Raw genomic sequence first — 25,577 nt, 5'->3', positions numbered from 1 at the left:
TTAGTTTAAAAAATGTTTTGTTGTTGTATGTCTTTACCAAAATAAAGGTTTTTTATATTACCAAAAAAAAAAAATTGAAACTGTTCATTTACAACTGAGGTATATTACTAAACTTTTCATAACACTGGATTACCTGTACCTGTTTCCATCTTAAAGATAAGATAAGCTTAAATTTTACAAAATACTTAGCAAGTCATAAATAGGTTTTATGGATTCAAAATTAACCACTTTACTGGGATCACCTGTTCTTAATGGTTTATGTCACACTTAAACGTAAGTGACTAGATTACAACCATTTACCATTCGCAGACCAAAAACATCATCAACTTAAATATGAATGTTGATTTTTAATTTGAAAACTGCTTCAACGTTTAATGAAGAAACCAACTAATTCTTGATTGACTTGATTTATTTTAAATTAACTATATACATTATATACTTATTTATTTTATCGATCACATAGTCACACTATAATTTGTTTAGTTTTACAAAGTTTTCCACTTGATCACATTTTAATTGTACAGTTTTTCCTCAAACTAAAAACTGAATAAATGCATAACTGCATAATGCACTAAAAATTGAATAAATGCATAATGACTGTAGCCATAAGATATTTTTTAGTCCCGTTTTCTCGATGATGGTCATTTAAGACATTATCCGTTGTTAGAATCACGATGGAATTAACAGCATGGAATTACACATAAAAATCGCACAATTGAAGAAAAGAAAATCTTGAGAATTCGCTTCATTCCTTCCATGTTTGTGTTCAATTTTTTATTATCTCTGTTACCTGAAATTTAAAAAAAATTGATCATTCTATAGTTTTATAAAATGTAAAGATATAAATAAAACAAATACCAACACTGATTCAGGAGAAGGAAGTTTTTCAGTTTCCTTGGAGATCACAGGAAAATGTCAAAATGATTCACTTTTCTTCAATTTTTTGATCTTGTTCGATTCTGAAAAAAAATCTTTAAATCTAATAATCTGTAATTAAAAAAGTATAATAACTTACTCGGGCGCAGGAATGGAATTAGAAGATTCGGCAGAGATCATGGCAAAATGTCGTATTTCTTCACCTCCAGAATTTGCTATCGGCAAAAGTTAAAAAAAAATCAATTATCGAAATAAGTATCTATTATATGCACACAAAAAATGGAAACATTCACAATTTTATAAAATTACCTGCAGTGCTTTCGCTCTCTCCCTGTTGTTGATCTTGATCACTTCTGAAGAATTGTATTTTACATAATTAGGTTAAAAAATTTAATATGTCGAATTATATGTTAGTGAAAATGAAGAAACAAAAGTAATGATGCTGGGTGTTGGTCTGCAAGTCGGTGAACATGCTGAACCAGCATTTGTTCACTTATCGGTCTGACTTCACCTGCAGTTTTGTTGAACTATTCAAACATGTTTTAGCTGCTAAGTTCCTCTCTGAAGATGGTACAATCCGAAACTTATTTAAATAGTGAGAAGGACCCAATAAGTGACCCAGTGCCAGTTCAGCATGAAACAAAAGTATTATTAATTAAATTATGAAATAAGCAATGTAATAATCCCCCTCATTTGAAAAGAAAGAAATTTCAGAGTATGTAGGCGGGATGGAACTTGGAATTTTAACAGGCCACTGCATACCCAATGTCATATGAAAAGGTTCAGTGACGATTAACATCATTTATGTGTATATTCAGCAATCAGGTAGACACATTTACTGTTAGACAGAGGAGCAAATGGTGAGAATGTTTTAAGGATTATGACACATCCTAAGAGGAAGTACAACAACAAGTACATTGCAACAAGAGAAAATTATAAAATTTGAAATTAATTAGAACTCACCCGAGTACATAACAAAAAAGCCACAGTATAAAAATAGCTCAAAACTTTGAATTAATCTTTCAATTTCATGGTGTATTAATTTAAATAGCATAAAATTATAGAAAAAAATAATGTTATGAAAGCTGCATAAATGTATGATAATATAAAAGAAGTTGTTTTTTCCAAGGAATATAAATAACAAGTTTAGGGGAGATTGTAGTAGTTGAGATTGTTAAAGAATTACGATTATATTATCTTGTTATATTATGTATATTTTATTAGGTTTCGTTGTCCGCTTGACCAAATAAATTATTTTCAATTAATTAAGATTTTGGTTGAGATAATAAAGACATTGTCACAAGCGGGATTCGAACCCACGACCTTCGGCGAAATACGCCGCTGCTCTACTACTTGAGCTATCGTGACTTTGATCCACTCGGTTGTCCAAAAGGTTGTGGGTTCGAATCCCGCTTGACACCGACTTTTTTATCTCAACCAAAACCTTAATTAATTGAAAATTATGTATATTATTATTTATTTATTTATATNAAAACCTTAATTAATTGAAAATTATGTATATTATTATTATTTATTTATTTTACATTTATTTATGCTATATTATTATATTATCCATGTATGTATTTAGTAGTTATTATTGACCGTATTAATTATTTTAATCAATTACACTTTTAATATGGTGTTTTGATTGAGATGAAAAAGCAAGTGTCACAAGTGGGATTAGAACCCTTAACCTTCCGCTCAATGCACCACTGCTCTAACCACTTGTCACGATTGCTCAAGTGGTTAGAGTAGAGGTGTATTGAGCCGAAGGTCGAGTGTTTGACACATCCCGCTTGTGACACTGGTTTTTTCATCTCACCAAGACCTTAGATTAAAAGTATAATAATTATGATTATATTTGCATGTAGCAGTTTCATGTTTTGACTCTTGCCATTGCACTCGGAATATTCTTTCAAAATTTTAAAGCAAATAAAATAACGGTAGTCTGATTTTTTCAGAACACCCAAGTCTTTCCTGACAATAATTATTTAAATAAGTCTACAGACAAATAAGATTGGTAACATTTTTATGTTTATCTATGGTGAAAGTGCAGTATATGAAATTTGTGTGTTATTGAAGCTTTCATTATAATTATTAATAATTATTTTTTTTATTTATAAGCAGTGCTTACATGTCTGTAGATAAAATGTAAGAATTTAAATCTCCCCCAATACATTCCTTTCGCCCTTCTTTGCTTAGATTCCTACAATTAATACAAGGTTAAGTTTATAAAGCATAATAAATAAAATAGGTTTTTTAACATTTTCTTACTCAGCGAAAGGTCTCCATGTGCTAGGTTGAGTATTATCGTCATATATTTCTGGTAAATTTTCTTCTTCGACTATAAAATCAAATAAAACACTTATTTGGAGTTTGAATTGTAAAAAAAAAAAAAATAAATAAATAAATACCTTGCTCTGCTTGCTCAGGCACTGACCTGTAAACAATTAAAATGAAAGTTTTAAATGAAAAATGTACATAGAAATAATAGAAACACTTTCTTACTCTTCATTCATATGAAGTGGGATCTTATAATTGCTGGCTTGAACTTTTCTGTCGAATTCGCATTGAACTTGAGTGTGCAATGCTCCTGTACTGACGATTTCTATTTCGCTGGCAAAAGGAAGACTAGATGTATTGGGTTGTATTTCATCTTCGTTATCGTCAATATTGTCCAGTGAAGCACTTTGATAAAAAGGAGGAGGCAACCTTGGTGAAATGAACAGTCTTTCCATTTCGGAAATAACTGGCATCGCTCCCTTCGTAGCACCTACGAATAATAAATTAAATAAATTTTAATTTGATAGGCAACGTATTTATCTAATTTCTTTTAACATATAAGAAGTTAAAGTACTTTTATCAAAGTTCATATTTAAAAATAAAAGAAAAATAAATAAATAAAAAAGCTAGACTTACATTTGAGGCATTTTTTTCTTGTAAAGAAAATAACTACTAGCAGAATGAGTATACAGGGGAATACAAGAAGTAGCAACCAAAAAAACAAGTTTTCAAATACTAAACATAAAATACATTAATTAATTTAATATTACAATTTTGAAAAAAAAAAATTAAAACACATACCTTTGTAATTTGAACTTGAAAGTGTAGATTTCTCATCTTCAATTGAATCAATTAATGTACAAGTGTTTGTTTCTGAGCCATCTGTAAGCTTTGGCGAATGGTATCTACAAATATGAACGATAAATAAATTAAAGCCATTAAAAAAATATTTAAAAAATTGTACATGTGACATCGAAAATCAAATAGAAAGTCTTGTGCAAACATTGATAATGTATGATGTTTCCTATTATTATTTTTTTCTTTTTTGGTAATCCAGCTGTTCATTGTAGACTGATGAAGTTTATTAAAAATAACAGCCTTGATGAATTCTGTGTGTTTAACTTTTTTATTCTTGGACTTTTTTTTTTAAGAGTATAAATTTGCTGAGAAGGGGCAACAGAAGAGCTGAAACCAGTGCAAGAATAAAAATGTTAAACACGCAAGAGTTCATCAAGGATATTAATAACCTCATCAGATTGCAATGAACAAATTGAAAACTTAAAAAAAAAAAATTCAAACCGACATCATTACTTTATCAATAACCAAACTAGCTAAAAATTAAAAAAGAAAAGAAAAGAACTTATTTAATATTTTTATTGAAAAGACAAAATTTAAATTACTGTGATTGCTTGTTCATTTAGTACGTACATTTTTTAAGATTAGGTTTCTCAATTGATGATTCAGTTGATTTAAAATAATGTTAAAACTGTTAGATCGGGGTAGAAAGTCAAATTAAAATTGAATCAAAACTGAATTTTTTTATAATAATCTGAAAATTTAAAACCAAATATGAAATCTTGAGAAAAGTTTTTTTATTATTTTTAATAATTTGAATATTTTGTTTATAATTAATTATTCAACAATAAAATTTCTTTATTTGTAAATTGTTGATGTTTAACAATTAAGCAGTTAGTCGATAATTTATCTTGTGAATTGTATTGTACGAGGTCTGCCAAGTGACAAACTCATAGCTTGATCATTCACGATCATCCTACTTTTCCTAGTTCCTCTAGTTTTACAGTTGAAAAGTCATTGCAAGTTGAGATCAAATGAAGGCAATGGCTGAAAATTTGGTTAACAATAATTTTTGAATATTTAATACAAAACAATTTTACTTTATTTTATATATGTATACATATATTTGACCTTTTAATAATTGATATTGGGGTGTTGGTGGCCACAACGATTAAGACTTTGACACAGTAGACTCATCACTGTAAGGTAAGGCCCTGGGTTCGAATCCAGCGGCCACCGGCTCCCGAGTGTTTATATATCCTCATAGTTGAATTACCCTCATTGAAAGAAAAAAGTGATATGAAACACCAAATTAAATTACTAGTACACATTCCATTCTTAGTGTTATTTTTTTAAAGAAAATGTTAGAACTTAGACAGAGAAAAATTAAATTATTCAACACCATCCCACTTTTTGTTTCTTTACAACACAATTTTTTGTGCAAATTGTACACAAAATTGATTAATTGCTTAAACCATTTAAAAATTAAAAATCGTTTCAAGGGAACAAACACAAAACATTGCCAGCATATCACAGGTTTAAACAAAAAATTAAATTTTTCTAAGTGGATAATGGACTCACCAGAATTACAAAGAAGTGTTTTAATGTTATGCCAGCCAAATCATCTCCTTTTACAATCGACAACAAAATTTATCTCAATAAGAAAAAAATAATATATTGGAGGCTCCAGTTTCTGAGATGAACTGCTTGTTTGTATTAAGCCCTAGAATTTGATTAGGGTATAATCATGTTCAAATAATCTGTCAAATGGGCAACTATGCAATCAAATGAGTTTTAATGATGTGTCTATCGCAAGAAAAATTTTTATAAGATAAAAAAATAATAGTAACAATTTTTTGTTCTTTAGTTTGAACATCATCATCAGAAAAATAATATTTTTTTCTATTAATTTTTCACAATTAGAATATGTAAAATATTATGTGCAATGCTAATTGATAAGCAAACTTACCCAGCAATGCATTCACCACACTGTTCTGGCCTTTGAGGACAGTCATCAAATGTAGAATTTTTCCTAAAGAAGCGTATACAGCTTGAACATGGTACACATTTGTAAAGCGCACTTTCCTTGTAGCAATATGTGCCCTTGGGGCAGTCCTGATTTTTTTCACATTCAACCTGAAAAACATTGTCACAATTAATAAAAATGTGTGGTGTTTAGTGACAGTAAGTTAATGATTATTTGGAGATCGTGAGATGTGGTCTGGTGCGATGTAGGTTTTAGAAAAATATAGATAACTTTTTTCTTTATCGTGCCAATGTTTTAATCTTTATTGAGATAGATCTTCAGGGCTCAGTGTTTGTTTTCTGTGTAGATGTGTCTTTATTGTGTGTTGTGTTGAGAGTGCCCTCCCATGTTCTTCGTTCGTGTATGGGCACTCTCAACACGACACACAATAAAGACACATCTACACAGAAAACAAACACTTTGAGCCCAGATTATGAGCAGTCTTCATAATTGTGAATATGTCAAGTTAAAATATTTCTGAACAATACATTTATTTGATCATAATCATTGTGCATAATAAATCAAGCTTTGGACTGATAAAGCGTCACATACATCAGACAATGGATAAGAAAGTTATTGAAGATTTATATGAAGAATTGAAGCAATATTGGCGATTGAACCACTGATTGGAATTGTACATGATTAGATATTTAAAAAAAATATATATTTAAAAAAATTAATTACAAAGAAAATATATTTGTAGTTGGTTGTTTCAGATCATTTGGTCTGCTTTTTAGATGTCTGATGTATCTTCGCTTTCTAGCATCTTCAGTGGTGGATCTTTGTGATCTAATATAGTCATTTTGTTACTGATAAACTTTTTATAAGCATTACTGAGAATCATGATTTAAAAATCTTAGGTGGGTCTTATTATTAAAAACGTAAATAGTCCATGTTGTTATTTATTTAAAATATAATAAATTCTACTACATTAATAGTATATTCTATTACATTAATAATCGAAAACCTTTATCATTAATTATATCACTTTATGAAAATTTTGAATTTGAAAACTTAGAGGGGGGCAATTTATTACAAAATCTAAATTTCACGGAAAAAATATTAAAAATTCCCCTTTTTTCATTATAACAAATAATGATTTTCATAATATATTTTTGAATTTTATGAATTTTCGTTTTTACATTGTATTTATTTTTTCCGGTCCTACGTTGATTTCATTTGTTGTTGACAACCAAAATTGTATATTAGAAAACGATCAGGGATGAGCTAAATCGTAAATTTTCTGATTGGCCACATCTCTAATAGTTTTTTAATGTATAATTACAATTTTGAAGGCTGAGTAGTAATTATATAGGAGATAATCTTATACATCGCGGTAATCGTTATACTTTTACAGAACAGAAGTTTCGACCCTGCAAGAGTTTCAAATTTTTTTCCCAGAAAACCAGATATTTAGGAAGAATTTTAGAGAAATTAACGTTAAATCGCAAAAATGCGGCTAAATTGAAAAAAAATTAAATTAAAATTGAAACAATTTTTTCGTCATATTTGAGATTTAAAAAAAAAAAATAAATAAATAAAACTTTCATTTCTAGTTCAGAAATAGATAAGACAACGAGGTATTTTTATCTTTCACAAATTAAAATGCAAATATATTTTTAATAGACTAATCGTCGAATCGTTTCTGACGATATTCAGCGATTTTTTTTTTAACTTAACCAAAAATAATGGACATGACGTGAAATTTATTTTTGAAATCGCCACAAATTAAACATTTTCCAAGCGGTCAAACGGAACAGCATGTAAATTAGTAGTTAAATCATTAATTAAATCCATTGTATTAGAAATTTATTCAGTAGCGTGCTTGCAACAAGCTTATACTTGCTTTTACAGCAAGCCCTGAAGAGAACACATGCAAAATTAAACCTGGTAGAACATGCTTTTACTTGCTTTTTACTGTAACGTGCAAGCAGCAAGTTGACACGTTTTATACCGCTTTCCTGAAATTCTACCAATAAAATATACAAATTGCACAAGGTCTAAATTACTGTTTGTTAGTTGTGGATCATTCGGGTCCGCCTATCCTCGCTGATTTGTGTTAATTCAGACATTTTTCGGCACTTCAAATACTGAAGATGATAAAATGCCGAAACGCGGCAGAATTAAAAAAAAAAAAAATCATCGAGTAGGCCAGAATGGTAGGTAAGCCCGCAGACCTCAGGAGGAAATCTTTAATGAATAAATTAGTTTTTAAATCATTAATTAAATCCACTGTCTTAGAAATTTATTTGACGGCGTGCGAACAAAGAGCTTATACTTGCTTTTGCACCTACAGCCCTGAACGTAAGTTAAACCTGGTTGAAGTATGTGCTTATACTTGCTTTTTACAGCAGGTGCAAGCAGCAAATTGACACGTTTTATACCGCTTTTCTAGTTCTATAAATTAAATACAAAAATTGATCCTAAGAATAAATGATTTTTTAAATCATTAATTAAGTCCATTGTATTAGAACTTTATTCAAGTGTGCGTACAACAAGCATATACTTGATTCTGCATCTACAACCCCAAAGAACTGATGAAATAAACCGTGGCTTTTGTTATGCTATGGAAAATTAATTAGAAATTTTTAAAATCACAGATCAACCTTAACTCTCTTGAGCTTATATTTAAAATAATAATAAGAATCTTAATATTAAAAACTTATTATTAAAATTAGTTTCGGTTGTCTCTGATCATTCTGCTTTTAAAACTAGACTCATCTAAATAAATAGATCGACCTAAAGCGTAATTTTCACTGGTATAAATTAAAAAAGTCAATGACCAACCAGTAGTCTTTTACAATGAAGTCATTTAACAAATTAATTAATAATTGACTGGTATGTGTGGGTGCGCGTACGTGTACTAATGTGCGACCGTTCATGTGTTTGTGTAGTTTGACATCTCCATCTTATCACATGACTAATTGTAAGTATAAAAAACCGGAAGTGAATTGCATCATACATATATCAGAAATCGTAATAATCTAAATGTTTATCGGTCGAAAAAAAAATTCTTTGTTATATTTAAATCAAAACGACTCAAAAAGTTTGACGTTCATGTCAAAATATTTCATTGTCCGGAGTAGGTGAAATTTTGCACATTTTGACCCTATTGCTAAGCTATAAACAAACATAATATTTGTATTCAAAATGTTAAAAAAAATTATGAAGTAACATATTTGTAAATTATATTTAGAAGATTTAGACGTTCTACTTTAAAATAATCGAGCAAAATTTCACTGCCATATTTTATTTTCTTGCAAACTTTTTTTTTCATATAATTAAAATAGGTACGTAACTATAGACAGATTATTATTTAATCTAAGTTAATAGATATTAATATTTATGATGTGTATAAAATGGTAAAGCTTTTTTTTTTTACTTTTAAAAAATCGTATAGAATTAACTTTATGACAAATATTTATAAAGAGGAAAATAACTAGGACTTACGTCGGTTTCTTCATTGGACAGAGCAATCTGAAAAAGTAATTAACAATTTAAAAAGTAATTAATTTACAACAGAAATTGCAGTGCATAAAAAACGCATCGAATTGAAAAATTTTATAAATGTACCTTCGTCAGAGCGATGAAGCATAATATGCCGTAGATTTTGTTGCAGGGCATTTTTCCAACCGAGACACGTGATGTAATTAAAACAAACAATAAATTAAAAAGAAAACAAACTTGCCCGCGGTACAGTGTCAAGTGTGAGATGACAGCAGAGTTGTTTTGTAGTGACTGATTCATAGGAAACTTATGCTGCCCCGCAACACCAGTTTAGAAAGAGGGGGATGGGCATGCTAGTGCATGAACGGACGTTTCCTACCCTCCCTTTAAAAAAATTCAAATCTATTTACATTCTTACAAATAAAATTTTAATTTTTGTAGCCTTTTACATGTGTATAAATTATAAACTTTTGCCGCGATTGTACTCTTTTTTGTGTTTTTTAAAAAGATAAATAAACTAAATACTGCTTTTTTTTGGCATATTTTAACAAACATTCTGTAAGTAGGTCAGACAATTTTTAAAACTTGAATTTGACCTCATAGTCAGATTCATGATTCTAACGTAATCTGTGTAAATTAATTTTTTGACTGATAATTTCGACGACCTTTCTGCCTGACTGACATTCCTACTGCAAGCTCTAACATCATTTTTCTCAAAAGCTTGTGGACCAATCATGGTTCATAATTCGTTTTAAAGAAATGTATAGTGCATTTTATGACTGAACCAAACATTAAAATCGGACTATTATTTCCATTTAAAAGAAACAAAAAGAGATGAATTTCTGACAATTAATTTTGCTATTTTGTCTATTTTCTTATTGAAATATTTTATATATTTGAATGGTACATACGTCGTTGAAAAGCTACGTTCCTCTCCTTTCAAATGGTTTGTTTGATGTTAAATTCCTTTTAGCCGTTTTTGGATTATAAAATAATAAAATAATAAATCGTAGGTGACAAATTTTCATGGTTGATAATCCATTTTAAACAAATTTTCAAGTGCATTTTATAACTGTATCAAACATTAAAATCGGACTATTATTTCCATTTAAAAAATGAGGTTAATTTCTGACAAATATTTTTTTTATTTTGTGTATTTTCTTATAGAAATCATTTGTACATTAAAATCGGACTATTATTTCTATATAAAAAAAAATTGTGTATTTTCTTGTAGAAATCATATAAAGCTGTTCCTCTTCTTTCAAAATTTCAAATGGTATGTTTGACTTTAAAATCCTTTTAGCCATTTTTGAATTATAGGCGTTTCAATAAATTTTCAAAATCGTAAACATTTTAGGAGTCGAAAAATTGAAAAAATTAAATTCAAACAAAAATTTAACGGGTCTCTAGATGTGCAAAAACGAAATTTCATATGTTTCACGAAAAAAAATTATGACCGTTTATTTGAAAAATATTTGGTTTTTAGAAATTTTTGGTTATTGATAAACTTTCATAGATTTTACTATATATTTTGTTGTAATATACATAAAATATGCTGTAAAATAATATATCATCATAGTTGATTTTAGCAAGCAGAATCGCAAAATAAAAATATTAAAAAAATGGAAAATTTCAATTTTCAAATTTTTTTTGGCAAAACCAGGGCACTATTCACAAGAAGTGGCAGATACTTGTCTGATATCTTGGGGTGTAGAATCAACAAAAAATATAGTCGCCCCTTTCATTTTGATGTATTTATTTCATGAACAGAAATTAAGTAATTTATACTCTTCCTAAATTTTCCATTTAATTAATTTCCATCAATTTTATAATGAGATTGGCATTACAATTACAGTAGTTAACAGTAAATTAGTTCATTTATATTGAACAAGGTTTGTAATTTGTCTTAAAATTTTTATTAATATTTGGATTTGTAATTTGTCTTAAAATTTTCATTAATATTGGGACTTTGCTTCCAAACTTCCTTAACTTAAGACTTGGAGTACTGTTTTGTTTCTATGAGTTTCTAGGTTTGTAATTCCAAAATTAGTCCAGTTTTCATTCACAGTAGTTTTTCAATTTAATTTAAACTTGTTCCATCTTAATTTTATGAAACTAGTTAGATTCTTGAGGCTTTGGTTTTTTTCTTCTCCATAAATTTGACAATTGGGTTTAAATTTCTCTAAAAAATTAAGTCTTTGATTCCAGTGTGTCCTTAACTTGACAATTGCGAGTGAACTACTTTTTTAAAACTTTTCTTATTGATTACCTAAATGATCAGAAATGACCAAACTGCAAAGTCAAATATGCTATTTTATAAACAATTAATTCCTTGTAGGGTTCAAGTTCCAAAAAATTAATTAGTGCCTCAAGAAATATTTTTGATTTCTTGCAGAATTTTAGTTTTGCCAGTTGCACCTGAAAAGTTTAGTATTTCTAACTAAAATAGTTCCAATCAAGCGTTCGTCACTGAAACTGGTGTGAAGCCAAAACTCGTTTAGGTGAAATGTAAACCAGTGAGAATAAACTGACCCAGTGAAGTGATAATTGTCGATCATTTCAACATGTTCTTTAAGTTGCAGACTTTAAAAACAAAATAACTATAAACATAAATAATATTTGTGTGGAGTTTAGTGACCTTAGTTAATGTTTATTTAGAAATCATGAGATGCGGTCTGGTGTGATGAAGGTTTAGAAAAACTTTTCTTTATCGTACTAACGTTTCGATCTTCATTGAGATCATCTTCAGGGCCTGGGATTTATAAACATTTTCCCACCTTACATATATTTGTATATGTTGAACAATTGTACAAACCATAAGTAATATTTTGTAAAAAATTGTCCACAAGGTAGTGAACCAGTAGTTTGAACATCTCTTGTCTGCCTTCTGCATTTTTATCATTTCACCATATCGATGAAGATAAGCAATACAGAACAAAAATGATTAAAAACAATCATTTGTTTTCTTATCGTTTGAGCCAGAAACAATGCATTAATGAAAATTATGACCTCACATGAAAACTGCCGTAATAGTTTTGGTCAGTGCGGTTCTCTGATCAGATGCATACAACCATCCCAAAACAGATGTATAACTAGGTAATAAATTTAATTTTTTTTTAAAGTAGGTCTATTATTTGTTTATTGAACGATAATAGTTACAATTTTTACAAGTTTAAAATCTTTAAAAAAAAAATACTTTACTCGTTATCAGGAATGTAATTACTATGAAGGAACTTCATCTTGAGAGCGAGTTGTGTGGGTAAATTTTGGAGCAAGGAGTTGGGGGATAAAGTGTTTTGCAGGTGGGCTCTCGCACAGACCGGGATGGATAGATAAGCCCATGCAAGATGGGAAATTTGATAGCATTTCCCGTTCATCTCTCTCCACCATTCGACTGGAGATTTTTGAAGCTCTGCTTGGCTTTCCCATTCGTATTGAACTAGCTCAAGGTCGGTTCTCTGACTTATGGGCATCTCATTCTTCGTCATGCAAAGTTCACCGAGTAAAAATTCCATACCTGTAAATATTGAGAAATTATTTACCGTTTTTTGTTTGCATTTTCCTAAACAAAATTTCAACTACTTGTAATTTTAGAAGTTTAGCTTGCATTAAAAGTTCAGTGTTATGTAAAAACTAAATCAAGTACTATTCACTTAATAGTCAGGAATCAATAATACCTCAGCATTAACACATTCACTTCGGATGGCCCTTGGAGGGTGTCATCAGTGAGTTGTTTTACCCCAGGCGGGAAGATAAAAAATATCTGCCTGATAAGTCAAAACGAAATCCATCCCACAGTGAATGTGTTAAACAAGGCTACTAACACATTTGTTACAGCACTGATTTGTAAAGACTCCCGAGATACAGCAACAAGTTTGATTAAAAACAATTTTTTTTCCCGAACAAATCGTAAAAAAATTCCAAAAAGTAAAAAAAAAAACAGCCTTCACAGACACATTGCAAAAGCGATACTAAAAGCCTTTGACACCGATTCAATTCCAAAAATAACTCCAACACCCTACAACAAACTTTGAATGTGGGGTTTTTCAAGAAGAGGTGCGTCGTACAGGAGGGTTTAGTGTGTCGTAGAACGATCATCATAATGAATGTGTTAAACAGTTCATTTAATTTCTATATTCAATACTTATTTACCTGATAATCTCTTTTTAGACATGTTCGTTTTTGAACTGTCATTTCCTTCTGCAGATACAACCTGGTGTTGTAAAAGTGTCTGCAGATTCTTTTTGATTTCTGCTTTCTCTTCTTCAGATAAAAATGGTAGGTTTTTAAACCTAGGGTCCAAAGCAGATGATAACTCCAAAATTTCATTTACTTTTGGATTTCGATACCTGTTATATAAAAATGAGTATTTTCAATATAAAGTCTTCAAATATAAAGTGAAAATATTTAAAAATTAAATACAAACCTTTCAATCAGTAGTTCCGATAAACTTGCCTTTAAATTCAAACAGAGATCTGAATCAGAGGGGCTTTTTTCTAAGTGTACGCTTAACAATTGCCTCATTATCGGTTTTAATATCGAAATCAAGGGGTTTTTCTCTTCGACCAAAGTAGATATTGTCAACTGGAAACCGATAAAAGTACATAGTAAAATAACATCAATAAAATAATTAAGACTATACCTTAAAAGGAGATAGTACGGAGACTACATCGTTTAAAACCTGCCAATCGTCTTCTGTCAGCTCTAAACTGTTTGTAAGGCAAATCGTAGATGTCAGGCAATCATATATCGACGATAACACCGTTCTTCTTGCTTGTAAATGCTCAATCATCGTCAGTGTCGACATCCAGCCATTGGCATTGTCAAGGGTAAGTGGCGAATCTTCCAATTGGTGAAGATTGTCTTGTAGACGGAGTTCAGCCATCGCTGTCGAGTTTCTTGAAATATGAGCTACTAAAGCTCTGCATTTCTTCAGTACTTCTAGGACATCATCTTTTTCAAAAATAGTCCTTGCACAAACCTGGAATTTTCAATAAATTGGTGAAAAAAAACAACCATATCCAATGTTGCTGTGCTTTCATAAATATATGAATATACATATTTGTTTTCTTTCTAGTCAGAAGAAGAAGGGAAAACTGTTTACCTGAAGTGTGTAACTAAAACAGGGTATGATCGTATATCCTCTTGCTACAAGAGAATCAATGGTGTCATCACGATCAGAAGCAACAACTATTGCTTTCACTTTGTCAACTTTTATATTGAATTCGTCCATAATGGCATCGAACTGAGCACCCCAGTGAAGTGTGTCAACATCAGAACAATATATCGTACTTAACACCCTAGTTTGTAACTCGTTTTCTTTATTCTACAAAAACAAAAAGAATACTTTTAACATTTAAACTATAAAATTAAATAAATAAATTTACAATAACACACTCACTGTAATAAAATGAATGGAAACGGTTGAATAACAATCACCACTTGACGAATACCAGTCTTCTACACTCAACGATATGTTTGACGTTAACGTTGAAACCTCAATATTCACCTGTTCTTTTACAACATCAAAGATTTTCGGTATTAAGTCATCCGTCAAAAGCGCTTTTGAAGGTATTTCACAAGGAGACTTTAATGTTCCAATCAATCTTTGAAAACCTGAAAATACGATTAGAAAATTTTTCACGAATAAAAATTAAAGAAATATATAAAATGTTATACCTTTTCCTTCAACTATGTCGGGGTTTTGCAAATCGAGTATGACAAATTCTGCGATAGCATCTGCAATTGCCTTTCCGTCGACAAGAGTATACGACTAAAACATGATGGAAATAATTTTAAAATGCATTTATAAGTAATTCATTTACCAACTTAAACATTTACCGAGTTAGAAGTCGCCTCTTTAACAATGACAGTTAGGGGGTTGAATTCATCAACGTCTGCAATGAACTGCGCCTGACTGTTCTCAGCAGACTGCGGAAATGATAAGCAGCCTTATAAACTCGAATTATGGTACATAAACGCAAAGATTGAGACTAATATTGAATTAACGCTGAATGTACGATTTATGATTACATAAATGTAAACAAACTATTTTTATTTTTTAGTTGAGAAGGTTTATCTCATTATTGGACCTTGAGCAAATAGATCTCTATTCTCCTACTTCTTACCTATTACTTTTTCCAAGTGAATTGATAAAATTTTGTTTATTTTTGTCTTGAATTTTAATTTAAAAATTCCAATAAAACAGTAATATATGTTCTATCATACAGGAGGGCTTTACAGGAAGTTTGGCATAGTAGATGAGGGTTCAAACACAGAACCCCTGGCAAATAAGAGTCTTGGTCACTCCAGCCCCTTAATAATAAAAGTACAAATGTATACAATAGAGAAGTTAGTTGAATTCTGCGAGATGGTGAACTTGAACAAATGGCTTGATTGTCGCCAATCATCATGTGTTATCTATTCTTGCTGGTTTCGTCTGTCAGATGTGTTTTGGCATTTCATCATCTTCAGTTGTTAGACAATGTTTCAATTGTTATTTTTCAACTCTACTACAATGTTATTAAAAACCTGGATATATCAACGTAAAGCATATTAGATGAAGAAGTTTTTGTAAAATTTGACAAGTTGTAGGTATTTTTTTGTAACCTCAGTAGAACATGCAATCATGACCAAAATTTTAAATTTTGTAATTTTGACCATGTTCCAACTGATATTGGCTAACATTTTTTGTCATTCAGATTATTGCAAAGAAGTATGTTACAGCAAATTTAACGTTCTTTCAAATGGTGTAATTGGATTTGTTGTAGACTCAACATTTTGGAAGTTGTAAGCGTTTTTATGTGGTAAGGTAGTGAAAAGTTGAAAAAACCTAAATTGACGAATATCTTCAAAATAGAGAACTTTCCGAAAATTATCTCCTGAGCATTTTTTGCTCCAAACGAAAAGTAGAATCGATTCCCTGAGTTTCGTCAGAAGGAACTGGGACACCCTGTATGTGTGTGTGTGTGTATATATATATTATTATTATTTTTTTTTTAATTCTAAGATATGGATATATCTATGTTCTAAGGCTATTGAGTGAAATTTATTACTTTTGAGAAATAAATGTAGAAAGTCTAGATTGTGTTTGATGAATTACAATTTTTTTCCATAAAAAATCTACACGATTGCACACATATTTTGAAATGTCTAAAGAGAAATATAAAACTTTTATTCAACAAATCATGACATCATGACAAAGAAACAATTTTGACCCCTCTCTTTCAAGTTGAACAAAATATTTAAAATATAACCCAGCGATTAATTATTTTGTTCTCGTTTTTTTTCTTTTTTTCTTTTAAGAGCTCTAACTGGACATCCATAGCATCTATTGGGCCGAGGTTTTATCCAATATTTTCTTTGGTGATTGATCAGCCTTCTCAGTTTAAATATATTTTTTTCCTTTCCAAAAGGTAGATCGGGGATGAGGCCAGGAAGACAGAAACAACATTTATTTTCTTGTCGAGCTTTCGGCTTCGAAAAAAATTGTTATGCTTTATGAACAGGTACATGTGTGATAACGATTTTTTTCAAAGTCCTGATGAAGGCGATATATTCTGCTGAAAGCTCGGCAAGAAAATAAATGTTGTTTCTGTCTTCCTGGCCTCATCCCCGATCTACCTTTTGGAAAGGAAAAAAATATGTTTTACCTAATGTGTACCAAAGCGCGTACGCATCTGTTGGACATCCTCATCATTAGCGAACCACTTTTCTCCCCTTCTGTTCTCTCTCTGGCCTCTCTTTCAAACTTTTGCGAAAATTGCACACAATCTTTTTTTCTGGATTTTCAGCCACAATATCAAATCATGGTCAACTCTCCCCTTCTCTATCACCAAGGGAGGACATACACACACAAGGACATACAAATTTCTAAATTTCTGCATTTTAAGAATTTTTTTAAAACAAGGATATTTTTAATTTTAGATCCCATTCTAAATTCTTAACACCCATCCCTCAACTTACACGAATATCCGTTCTATGGGGATGTGAATAAAAATTGTGTAAGTTGAGTCTGTCAGAATAAAAGGACAATGTCATCCTTGCAACATCTAAAGTCACACAGTTGTTCGCTTCCAAACTATGGCCCAGCAACAAAGTTTCTTTCTGCGTAATGCATACTGTCAACCTCTCATAATACTGACTGTATAAAACTATCAATTTTAAAACTTATAAGAAAAATATGTATGTACATATCATACCACATAAATCAATTCCATGTATAAATATTTCCATGTAAATTGAAGTAATTTGCCGCATAAAACAAATACTTGCACAATAAAAGTGTGGGGTAAATTGAGGGAAAGATGTATATATATATATATATATATAGATATGTTGCTTATAGGTACAAGGGAAAAATTTAGGAAATAAAATTTTAAATTTCACACCTGCTCACTTTGACTGCTGACTGGGAAAACTTGCACCACCGGCTGGGGCGATGTTTTCAGTGGTAGGACTTTCCTGGGCCGTTTCAATGAACGCTTATCCGCATCGCCCTTTTTATTGCTCGGCATCGGCTGTACCAGTTCCAAAGTTGCCAGTTCACTCTTGTGCTTATTTTGAAGATGCATCCTCAAATTTGTCGTATTCCTACAAAATCAGAATAACAATTAATTGTAAGTACAAAACAGTTTTGTTTTGAATATTGTCACCTGTTATAGGTCATGGTAGATTTGCAAAGAAGGCAGACTATTTTAGACCTCGTTAAAATTTCGTTGTCATCATTAGCTGGGAACCCGTAGCATTTCCAGTAGATCGACCTCATATTAGATGGGACGACTAAACGTTTGTAATGAAGGATCTGTGCCTGGGGCTGCTGGTTGCTGGCTCCAACAAGCTCAGCGCTGGAGTAATCATTCGGTTCCATCTTCATTATGTTAGCTACTTCAATGTCAAACACATAAAAATTAAATTCATGTATGTTTAACATGTATTAAAAATGACAAGTGTTTTTTATTACAGATTAAATTTAAATCATAAAAGATATAAATATATTTGCATTCCTAGGTCTACAACAAAAGTTGTTTAATGTTGAAATATTGTTTTACTGTTATTAGGTATAAATATGGTGGGAGCTAAATTTATTCTGAATAAAATAACAAATTGTATTTACTGTTTTGAAAAATCAAAGTAATAAAACTAGTTCATGCATTTTTAAATTCATCAATCTATTTTTATGGTTTCCCGCCACTATAGTTTTAAGCGTCATAGTGTGTTAATGAAACATGAAATAAGTCATGCAAATGTGGCCAAGTAGCTCCACATTCCCAAAACTGTTAAAAAAAGTGTTTTTCTAAACCCTCAACGCCTAGGAGTTCGAGATGACAATCATCAAGGTCTGCCTGACATGGAAAAGGCATTTGATATTTTTTGGCAGGACGGGATTGTGTATAAGCTAATTAACATGAACTTTCCAGGGTATATCATCAAATTAATATCCTCTTATCTAAAATCCAACTACTTCTGTGTCCATGCAACATAACCTCAACCCTATTGCCACTGGAGTCCCCCAAGGTTTTATTCTGGGACTAACACTTTTCCACCTACTTATAAATCCTATCCGTAAGTTAAGAAATTGCAAAATTGCACTTTATGCAGATGTTATAGCAATACAGTTCTGTTTGGAAACCTGAAACAATTATCAGGAGACTAACTGAGGCTGCAAACAGGAAGTTCAGGTTTTGAAACGGATGGAAGCTCAAAATAAGTCCCTAAAACTGAGGCAATATTTTTCACTAGATGACCCCCAACCTTCAGAGAAAAAGTGTCAATTAATGGTTTTCCGATTGCTTGGGCTTTGGAGCAATTTTGGACAGGAAGTTTAACTTCTGTAGTCACATAAGTGATATTATTAAAGAGGGAAAGGTGTAGCCCACTATTCCCGATTTTTTCTTACAACACAGGACTGAGTGTTAAAAAAACATCTTTATAAACTTATGTGTGTATGCTAGCCCTGCTTGGAACTACCCATGCCAGTAAAATTGGGTGGAGGTACAATGGACGCAAAATAAATTTTAGAGGCTAATTACCTCTTCTAACTGGCGCACAAGAATTAGCCTCCTAGATAGCTTGGAATTGGGTTATATAAAAAAGGATTTTTTAAATAAACTAATGGACCACAGTAATCCTACATGCTGTGAAATTAAAATCTACCCTATAAATACATTTAGGAAAAATAGGAGAATTAAACATCTAACAAATCGAAATGAACGTGACGGAGGCGATGGACTATGGAACTCATGGGAGACAAGAGTGCAGAAAGGCTAAAAGGCGGAGGACAGGGGTTTTTCCATTGGGAGTGTGCGAACAAACCACCTCAAACTTGGCTGCTTCAATTTTGCTTGTGAAAAATCATTGGATCAGAGAACATCAAGAAAACAGCATTCATCGTGTGAGTTTTCCCATTTCCATATTTCCTTAATTTTATTCCTTGGGGATTGCACAACCATAAATTTTAATTCATTTATTTTGAATACTAGTTTAAATGCTCGTTTATTATTTTAAGTTTTTTTATATTGGTTTAAGGAGAGTAGGTTTTATTTTTTTGTAAATTTTAAGTTCGAAGATTACAATTAAAAAGAAAAAATGGTGTAAATCTAATTTTAAAAAGAAATAATTGGAACGAATGAATTCTGTATCACTAACAGTGCCTTTTATTAAAATAATAATAGTAATAAAAATAATTATAATTGTATTTTATTTTTTTCATAAAAAAATACCCTAAGGCCTAACACATGTATTATTGGTATCAACTTAAACAATTCTATTTATGAGCAATAGTTTAATTTATTTAACTTATCTAATTAATTTAATTTGATAATCTTATCTGGCTTGTCGTTAGGATTGTTCAAAATTGTTACTAGATATTTATACAATTGTTACTGTGCCTATGTTATTTATTGTAATGAGTTTACAAACTAGAAATAATGCTAAGGTAAGTATTGTACTCTATGTACCTGACCTAAATTTTTTAAATTCTTTTTGTTTGTGGCGTTTTTCAAATAATTTACCACAAGTCACTTAATATTTATAAATTTCTACTTAATCCTTGGAATATAATTATGTTTTATTTGTATATACAGGATGTAATTGTGCCCCGCCACTTCCCTTGTTAATACAAAAATTTAATATTATATATTTATGTAAATTTTGTAACAATAAATAAAATCAAAAATCAATCCTGGGCCAAAGCTCGTGTGTGTCTGGCATGCAGAGAATGGTTGCTCGATGTATCCCACATAATAGAAGGGTGTGTTCCTTGGTTCCATATAGACAGCATGCAGGAATGCCTCCAGATATAAGAATTGTGCTTGAGCACGGCAGCGAGTATTTGGGTCCCCTGTCCCGATTCTTAGAGGAAGCGGGGTTGTTTTATTGTATATAGTAATAATAATTGTATATACCTAGTTTGTATTAAGTGAATTTATTATTGGCATGAATGGGTGATGTAAGATGGTCGATGAGTACCCCACCATCCTAATTGAATGAATGGTATGTAAATAGGAGTGAATGGATTTAAGAATGAATGTATGATTTGTATTGACCTAGCTGTTGAGAATACCCCCTCCCCCCAGAGGGCAACCTTGCGGCTGGACGGTTAAGACTAAGGTCTGCATCCGGATAGCCAACACCCGGGATGGGTGATTCTAGAGTCTGCCGGCAATTTACTGTAAATAGGAATAGCCGGAATTGCCAGCTGGACTACGAGAAGCAAATAGGCTACTTATTATATGTTTATATGTACATACATGTACGGATTTGCACCTATATAAATTCAAATATCAATCAATATTCCTTACTAGTCTATCCGAAACTTTATAAAATCAATATACACATCCATTACTGAATCATGCAGAATTGTAATTTAATTTGGTATTAACAATGTTTTGTTGAACCAGCACTGGGTCTGTATACTCGTGGAGTAGACGGACCCAGTGCCGGTTCAATATGTGAACACTGATTCGCAGACCAACACCCACTACCAACTTTAACAAATAATTTCTATATTTTATTCTCAATTTACCTTCTTCCAAATTCCACATTTTACATTAACTCTGGATACAGTTGAAATACAATAGTAATGTTTTGTATTTTTGTTTATAAGTAAAACAAGTAAACCAAAGGGCCTGTTGTTGCTTCAATTTGTTAAATATGTTACGTAAATGAATATTTTCATTGTTTGTTCCGGTTGTACCAAATAGGTGGAATTTCAGCTAGAATGATGCTAGAAGAAATCATTTAATTGATCATTGTACATATCCGTCTAAAGGTTGAACAAAATATCACAGGAATTCATAATATATACATTAAATATATAAACAGGTATAATAAGTTAGTGTTAAATAACATTTATTGAAACAAGCTGGTTTGTTTATAGTTTTAATCCTGTTCTTATTGGAGGAAACTGATAACACGGAACAGTAAGCATGGGTTTTTAATATGAAACACGCCTTTCCAGCTTTACAAGCAAGTCGATACTTATTGCCAGAATATTTGATACGGTTTTGAGCACTATTGACGTTTGGAAAACTGGGACAATCAAAGCTTCAAGTGTGAATAATACATGCGACTTTCAAGTCGGGAAGCTGGTTTCGGTTGTGCGTACATGGTGGGAAATGGCCAGTTACTGCAAGCAGCAACGGGATTTACTACGTAGTTTTTAAGTAAAAGGTATATTGTTTGGTAAGGACTTAGGTTGATTTTCCGGTCTTCTAACCTATTGATGTTGTTTACGTATTTTTATTTTATGAAAATTTGTCAATGGAATGGTTAAACGCGTAATCGTACTTCATAATCGTGAATAGAGGTTGGGCAGAAATGGGTTGGAATAGGCGCGTAAAGGTCGGCGATAAGCATCCCCTTTACTTTCCAAAGTCGAAATTGTCTATATAAGAAATAAAGTATTGAATAAAAGCGATTCCGTGTTCGCGAGTGAGAATCGAAACAATAAAACCGAATCACGCCACAACGGTCATCGATAATCCAAAAATAATCAATTAAAATACTCGATAATATCTAGAGAAGCGGGGAGAGCTAAGATTGCATTTACCTTTGTGTACGTAGACTTGTTTCACTTTGGCGTCCATAACTCAATTCGAGTCGAGGGCGTTTTCAGCCTCGGAAGTGGCACCTCCAGGCCGTCTGGAAAGCTCGTCGTTCGGCGGCGATCCTCTTCTTCCTCTTGTTTCCTATCAAATAACGAGCATCGAACGGCGATAAAGGCGAAAATCATGCGAAGACGGCTCGGTAGGACAGTCGTCGTCGGGAATTTGGTTAGAAATCGATCCAGACTATCGCCTATCGGCACACGGCGAATCAACTCAACAGTCAACTCAACTCAATAGCGGGCCGCTTCAACAGGGCGAGCCAGTGGCGAAGCGGAGACGACGTCCTCGCGTAAAAATAACTCGAAATCGACTCGAAACCTACTACAACAGCTCCCGCCTCCCGCCTCACGCATCCTCGCAGTGTCCTCCGTTCGATCCGTTACGCAACTCCTTCTCTCCCGCCCTGCACATCAAATGAAATCAACAACAAAATTTAATTATAAATACTAAGTATATAAAAGTTCGCCTACTCGTGTTACAAACTTTTCCCGTAGATTCTACTTTCAAAATGGAACCAAAAAGTCCTAATTAACTATAGTCCGAACCGAATCTCAGCAGTTTCGGAGTTATTCCAATTTTTTTGATTTTTTTAAGATTTCACGACCTTGCTTCAAATAAACAATGATAACTCCAAGACCAAAAGGTTGTGGACAAATCCGTTGATACCATTGAAAACTAGGTTAAATTTCCAATAAGATGTGACCAATACTAAACTTGAAAACCTTCGTGAAATAAGTGTTTTAGTTGCAAGAACTTTGAAAAAAAAAAAAAATTTTTAAGTTGAAAAACTTACTATGGTGATTCTAAACTACTATTTTGAAACCTAGAGACCAGCAAATTTCAAAAAACGTACACCATTTAATAACCTTTTTAGTGGTGTAATTTCTTTTTTAACGTTTAATAAATTCATTCAAAATTTCCTTAAGCTTTTTATTTTTTATTATTATTAATCTTTCCTCTTTACCAATCCTTCAACCACGGTTTTTTCTTTTCCTTCGTCAATTTCTTCATCTTTGAAAAAAGTAATTAAAAAAGCAATTGCACCACTAAAAAGGATACAAGTTACACATGGGACCTGGTTTTCTTGGTTGAATACTTTAAAATTAAAAAAAAAAAAAAATATCCTGCCTTTAATTTAATGAATGTACTGTTATTATTACATTCAATTAGTTAAGGTTGTAAGTTGAGATAAAAAAGTCAGTGTCACAAGTGGGATTCGAACTCACGACCTTCGGCTTGATCCGTCGCTACTCTACCACTTGAGCTATCATGACTCCCGTGGTCGTGGGTTCATCCCGCTCGTGACACTGACTTTTTTATCTCAACTTAAAACCGTAATTAATTGAATATTATTAATTGATCAAGCGGACCACGAAAAATAGTGAATTTAGTTATTATATATTTTTTTATTTTATTGTCTCACATTTATAAACGCATCATGGCTTCTCCACTTAAATTTCACACTTTAAGTTTTCATAGACAGTGGGTCAAAATATTATTTATTTGTTATTGTGTTATATTATTATTAGTTTTTGCCATTATTTTTTATTACCTTTCTTTTGAATTTCATGCTTGATTTGGCATCTCAAAAGGCTCCAACTTAGCTCCGCTCTTATTTATTAACAATATTTATTCTTCCTTTTCTTAGAGAGAACTTTCTGTTTGACTTTTAATGGAGGTTATGAAGGAAACAGTTGTGAGACTTGTTTACTTTGAGTGCCAGAAGATATTCGGACTGGTTTTAAACAGAATCAGGCTAGAATTATGTTATTGCTTGATTTTAAAAATTCTTTTGTTTCGATTCTGTAAGGGGCCTTGTTACAAAAACGTCAGCATTGTTTCTCTTTCTCCTTTGCTGTTTTTAAGCGCTTTATCATCCTTTCTTACTAAGTGATCACAGTTCACTACTGTGTATAGTAACTGGCGGGATTCGCTCTTCTTTTTGACCATCAACTTCTGAAGTTTCCACACGGCTCTGTATTGGACCTCTTACTTACTGATTTGCCCTTGATTCAAAGAATTTTCTGTCTTTCAATCAGGGTTCCGATGGAGACACAATTATAAAACTGGTTTTGTTCTTGTGGCTGAAGATATTCAAAGTTACTTATGGGATCTGATATTTCTTACATGGTTTCAAAACTACTTCAAAGTTAAAAAATAATATCCCACTTTTAATTCACCACATGTACCGTTACAGAAATGATGAATGATGGAGTGAGTGCGGTGTTCAATCCTTTTTAAAAAGATAGTTCTTACTGTGAGTAGGAACTATCATTTTAAAAATGAATGTACTGTTATTCCTATTATCTAATGTTTTATTTTATTGTCTAACATTTATAAACGCTTCTTGGCTTCTCCAGTTAACAATCATCAAAACAATCAAAAAATTATTTACACATTTAGTTTTTGCCATTGTTATTTATCACTTTATTTTGTTGAATTTCAAGTTGTTCTGGCATTATACAGGGCTCTCATTTAGGACCACTTTTCTTTATTGACTAGCTTTTACCTGCGACTGTCTCTTTTAATGAACCTTTCTAATACGATGTAGACTGCTAACATGGCTTTCTAATATAATGTCTCATTTCTCCAATTCTTCTCTTCTTTACTTCACTTTGGTCAGTACATTGTACAAAATTGCCCATATTATCCCCCTATTCATGTCTTTAGATTATTCATGGAAAATTTCAGCCCTTTAGATCCAGCGGTTTGGTCTTTGCGTTGTCTGTCGGTCAATCAGTTTTTTTTTTTCTTTTATAGATATTAATTTCCTTCTGTTTGCATATGATCTAAAATTTATCATGAAATTTCGAGTGCTCTTACTGTGCTTTATTGTTTTCTCACATAATGTCTGAGTTACACTCCATAATCAAAGTCTTTGTTCCATATTCTTCACATTCATCTTATTCATTCTATATTAGCCATCTACAGAAAATAGTTAATAACCTTATTCAGTAGTTTCCTCAGTTACTATATATTCAGTACAAACCATTACATCATATCTTCTAACTTTTCAAAATAATTAATTTTACTACTGAGAA

General features: G+C 31.5%; 2 protein-coding genes across 7 annotated transcripts; both read right to left on the bottom strand.

Moving 5' to 3' along the window:
- Window positions 1-776: 776 nt before the first annotated feature.
- On the bottom strand, window positions 777-9,743 carry LOC106662014. 2 transcript variants are annotated; one of them, XM_014385810.2, is made up of 13 exons: window positions 9,554-9,740; window positions 9,431-9,457; window positions 5,924-6,090; window positions 3,961-4,064; window positions 3,796-3,894; window positions 3,385-3,649; window positions 3,291-3,316; window positions 3,151-3,220; window positions 3,011-3,082; window positions 1,186-1,229; window positions 1,016-1,091; window positions 863-959; window positions 777-790 (listed from the first exon to the last, which is right to left on the bottom strand). In XM_014385810.2, exons 1-12 carry the CDS (start codon window positions 9,725-9,727, stop codon window positions 926-928), a joined length of 1,158 nt encoding a protein of 385 aa, XP_014241296.1. In that variant the 5' UTR covers window positions 9,728-9,740; the 3' UTR covers window positions 777-790; window positions 863-925. The 2 variants fall into 2 exon arrangements, with proteins under 2 accessions (XP_014241296.1, XP_024081229.1); XM_024225461.1 differs by lacking the exon at window positions 3,011-3,082 and having other exon boundaries at window positions 9,554-9,743.
- A 2,796-nt stretch (window positions 9,744-12,539) lies between these two features.
- LOC106661910 (zinc finger BED domain-containing protein 1-like) lies at window positions 12,540-22,972 on the bottom strand. 5 transcript variants are annotated; one of them, XM_014385655.2, is made up of 12 exons: window positions 22,479-22,568; window positions 21,453-21,653; window positions 18,082-18,313; window positions 17,818-18,019; window positions 15,269-15,358; window positions 15,107-15,200; window positions 14,829-15,043; window positions 14,532-14,753; window positions 14,070-14,408; window positions 13,854-14,011; window positions 13,580-13,776; window positions 12,540-12,944 (listed from the first exon to the last, which is right to left on the bottom strand). In XM_014385655.2, exons 2-12 carry the CDS (start codon window positions 21,469-21,471, stop codon window positions 12,625-12,627), a joined length of 2,088 nt encoding a protein of 695 aa, XP_014241141.1. In that variant the 5' UTR covers window positions 21,472-21,653; window positions 22,479-22,568; the 3' UTR covers window positions 12,540-12,624. The 5 variants fall into 5 exon arrangements, with proteins under 5 accessions (XP_014241141.1, XP_014241142.1, XP_014241143.1 ...); XM_014385656.2 differs by having other exon boundaries at window positions 18,082-18,310; XM_014385657.2 differs by lacking the exon at window positions 21,453-21,653 and having other exon boundaries at window positions 15,107-15,176; window positions 22,479-22,972.
- Window positions 22,973-25,577: the final 2,605 nt, after the last annotated feature.

Source organism: Cimex lectularius, unplaced genomic scaffold, assembly GCF_000648675.2.
Source record: "Cimex lectularius strain Harlan isolate CLEC.00 unplaced genomic scaffold, Clec_2.1 scaffold29, whole genome shotgun sequence".
Classification (NCBI taxonomy): Eukaryota; Metazoa; Arthropoda; class Insecta; order Hemiptera; family Cimicidae; genus Cimex; species Cimex lectularius.
This window is presented reverse-complemented; position numbering and strand designations above follow the sequence as displayed.

Bases quoted from the DNA above. Each gene is read 5' to 3' on its own strand.
- LOC106661910 (XM_014385653.2), bottom strand. From the start codon at position 22,515: ATGGACGCCAAAGTGAAACAAGTCTACGTACACAAAG. The intron at 14,754-14,828 runs GTGAGTGTGTTA...TTGTTTTTGTAG, and splicing joins TTTCCATTCATTTTATTACA to AATAAAGAAAACGAGTTACA. The intron at 13,777-13,853 runs GTTTGTATTTAA...TTTATATAACAG, and splicing joins TCGGAACTACTGATTGAAAG to GTATCGAAATCCAAAAGTAA.
- LOC106662014 (XM_014385810.2), bottom strand. From the start codon at position 9,727: ATGAATCAGTCACTACAAAACAACTCTGCTGTCATCTCACACTTGACA. The intron at 4,065-5,923 runs GTAAGTTTGCTT...TCATATTTGTAG, and splicing joins TGTGGTGAATGCATTGCTGG to ATACCATTCGCCAAAGCTTA. The intron at 3,650-3,795 runs GTAAGTCTAGCT...TATTATTCGTAG, and splicing joins AAGAAAAAAATGCCTCAAAT to GTGCTACGAAGGGAGCGATG.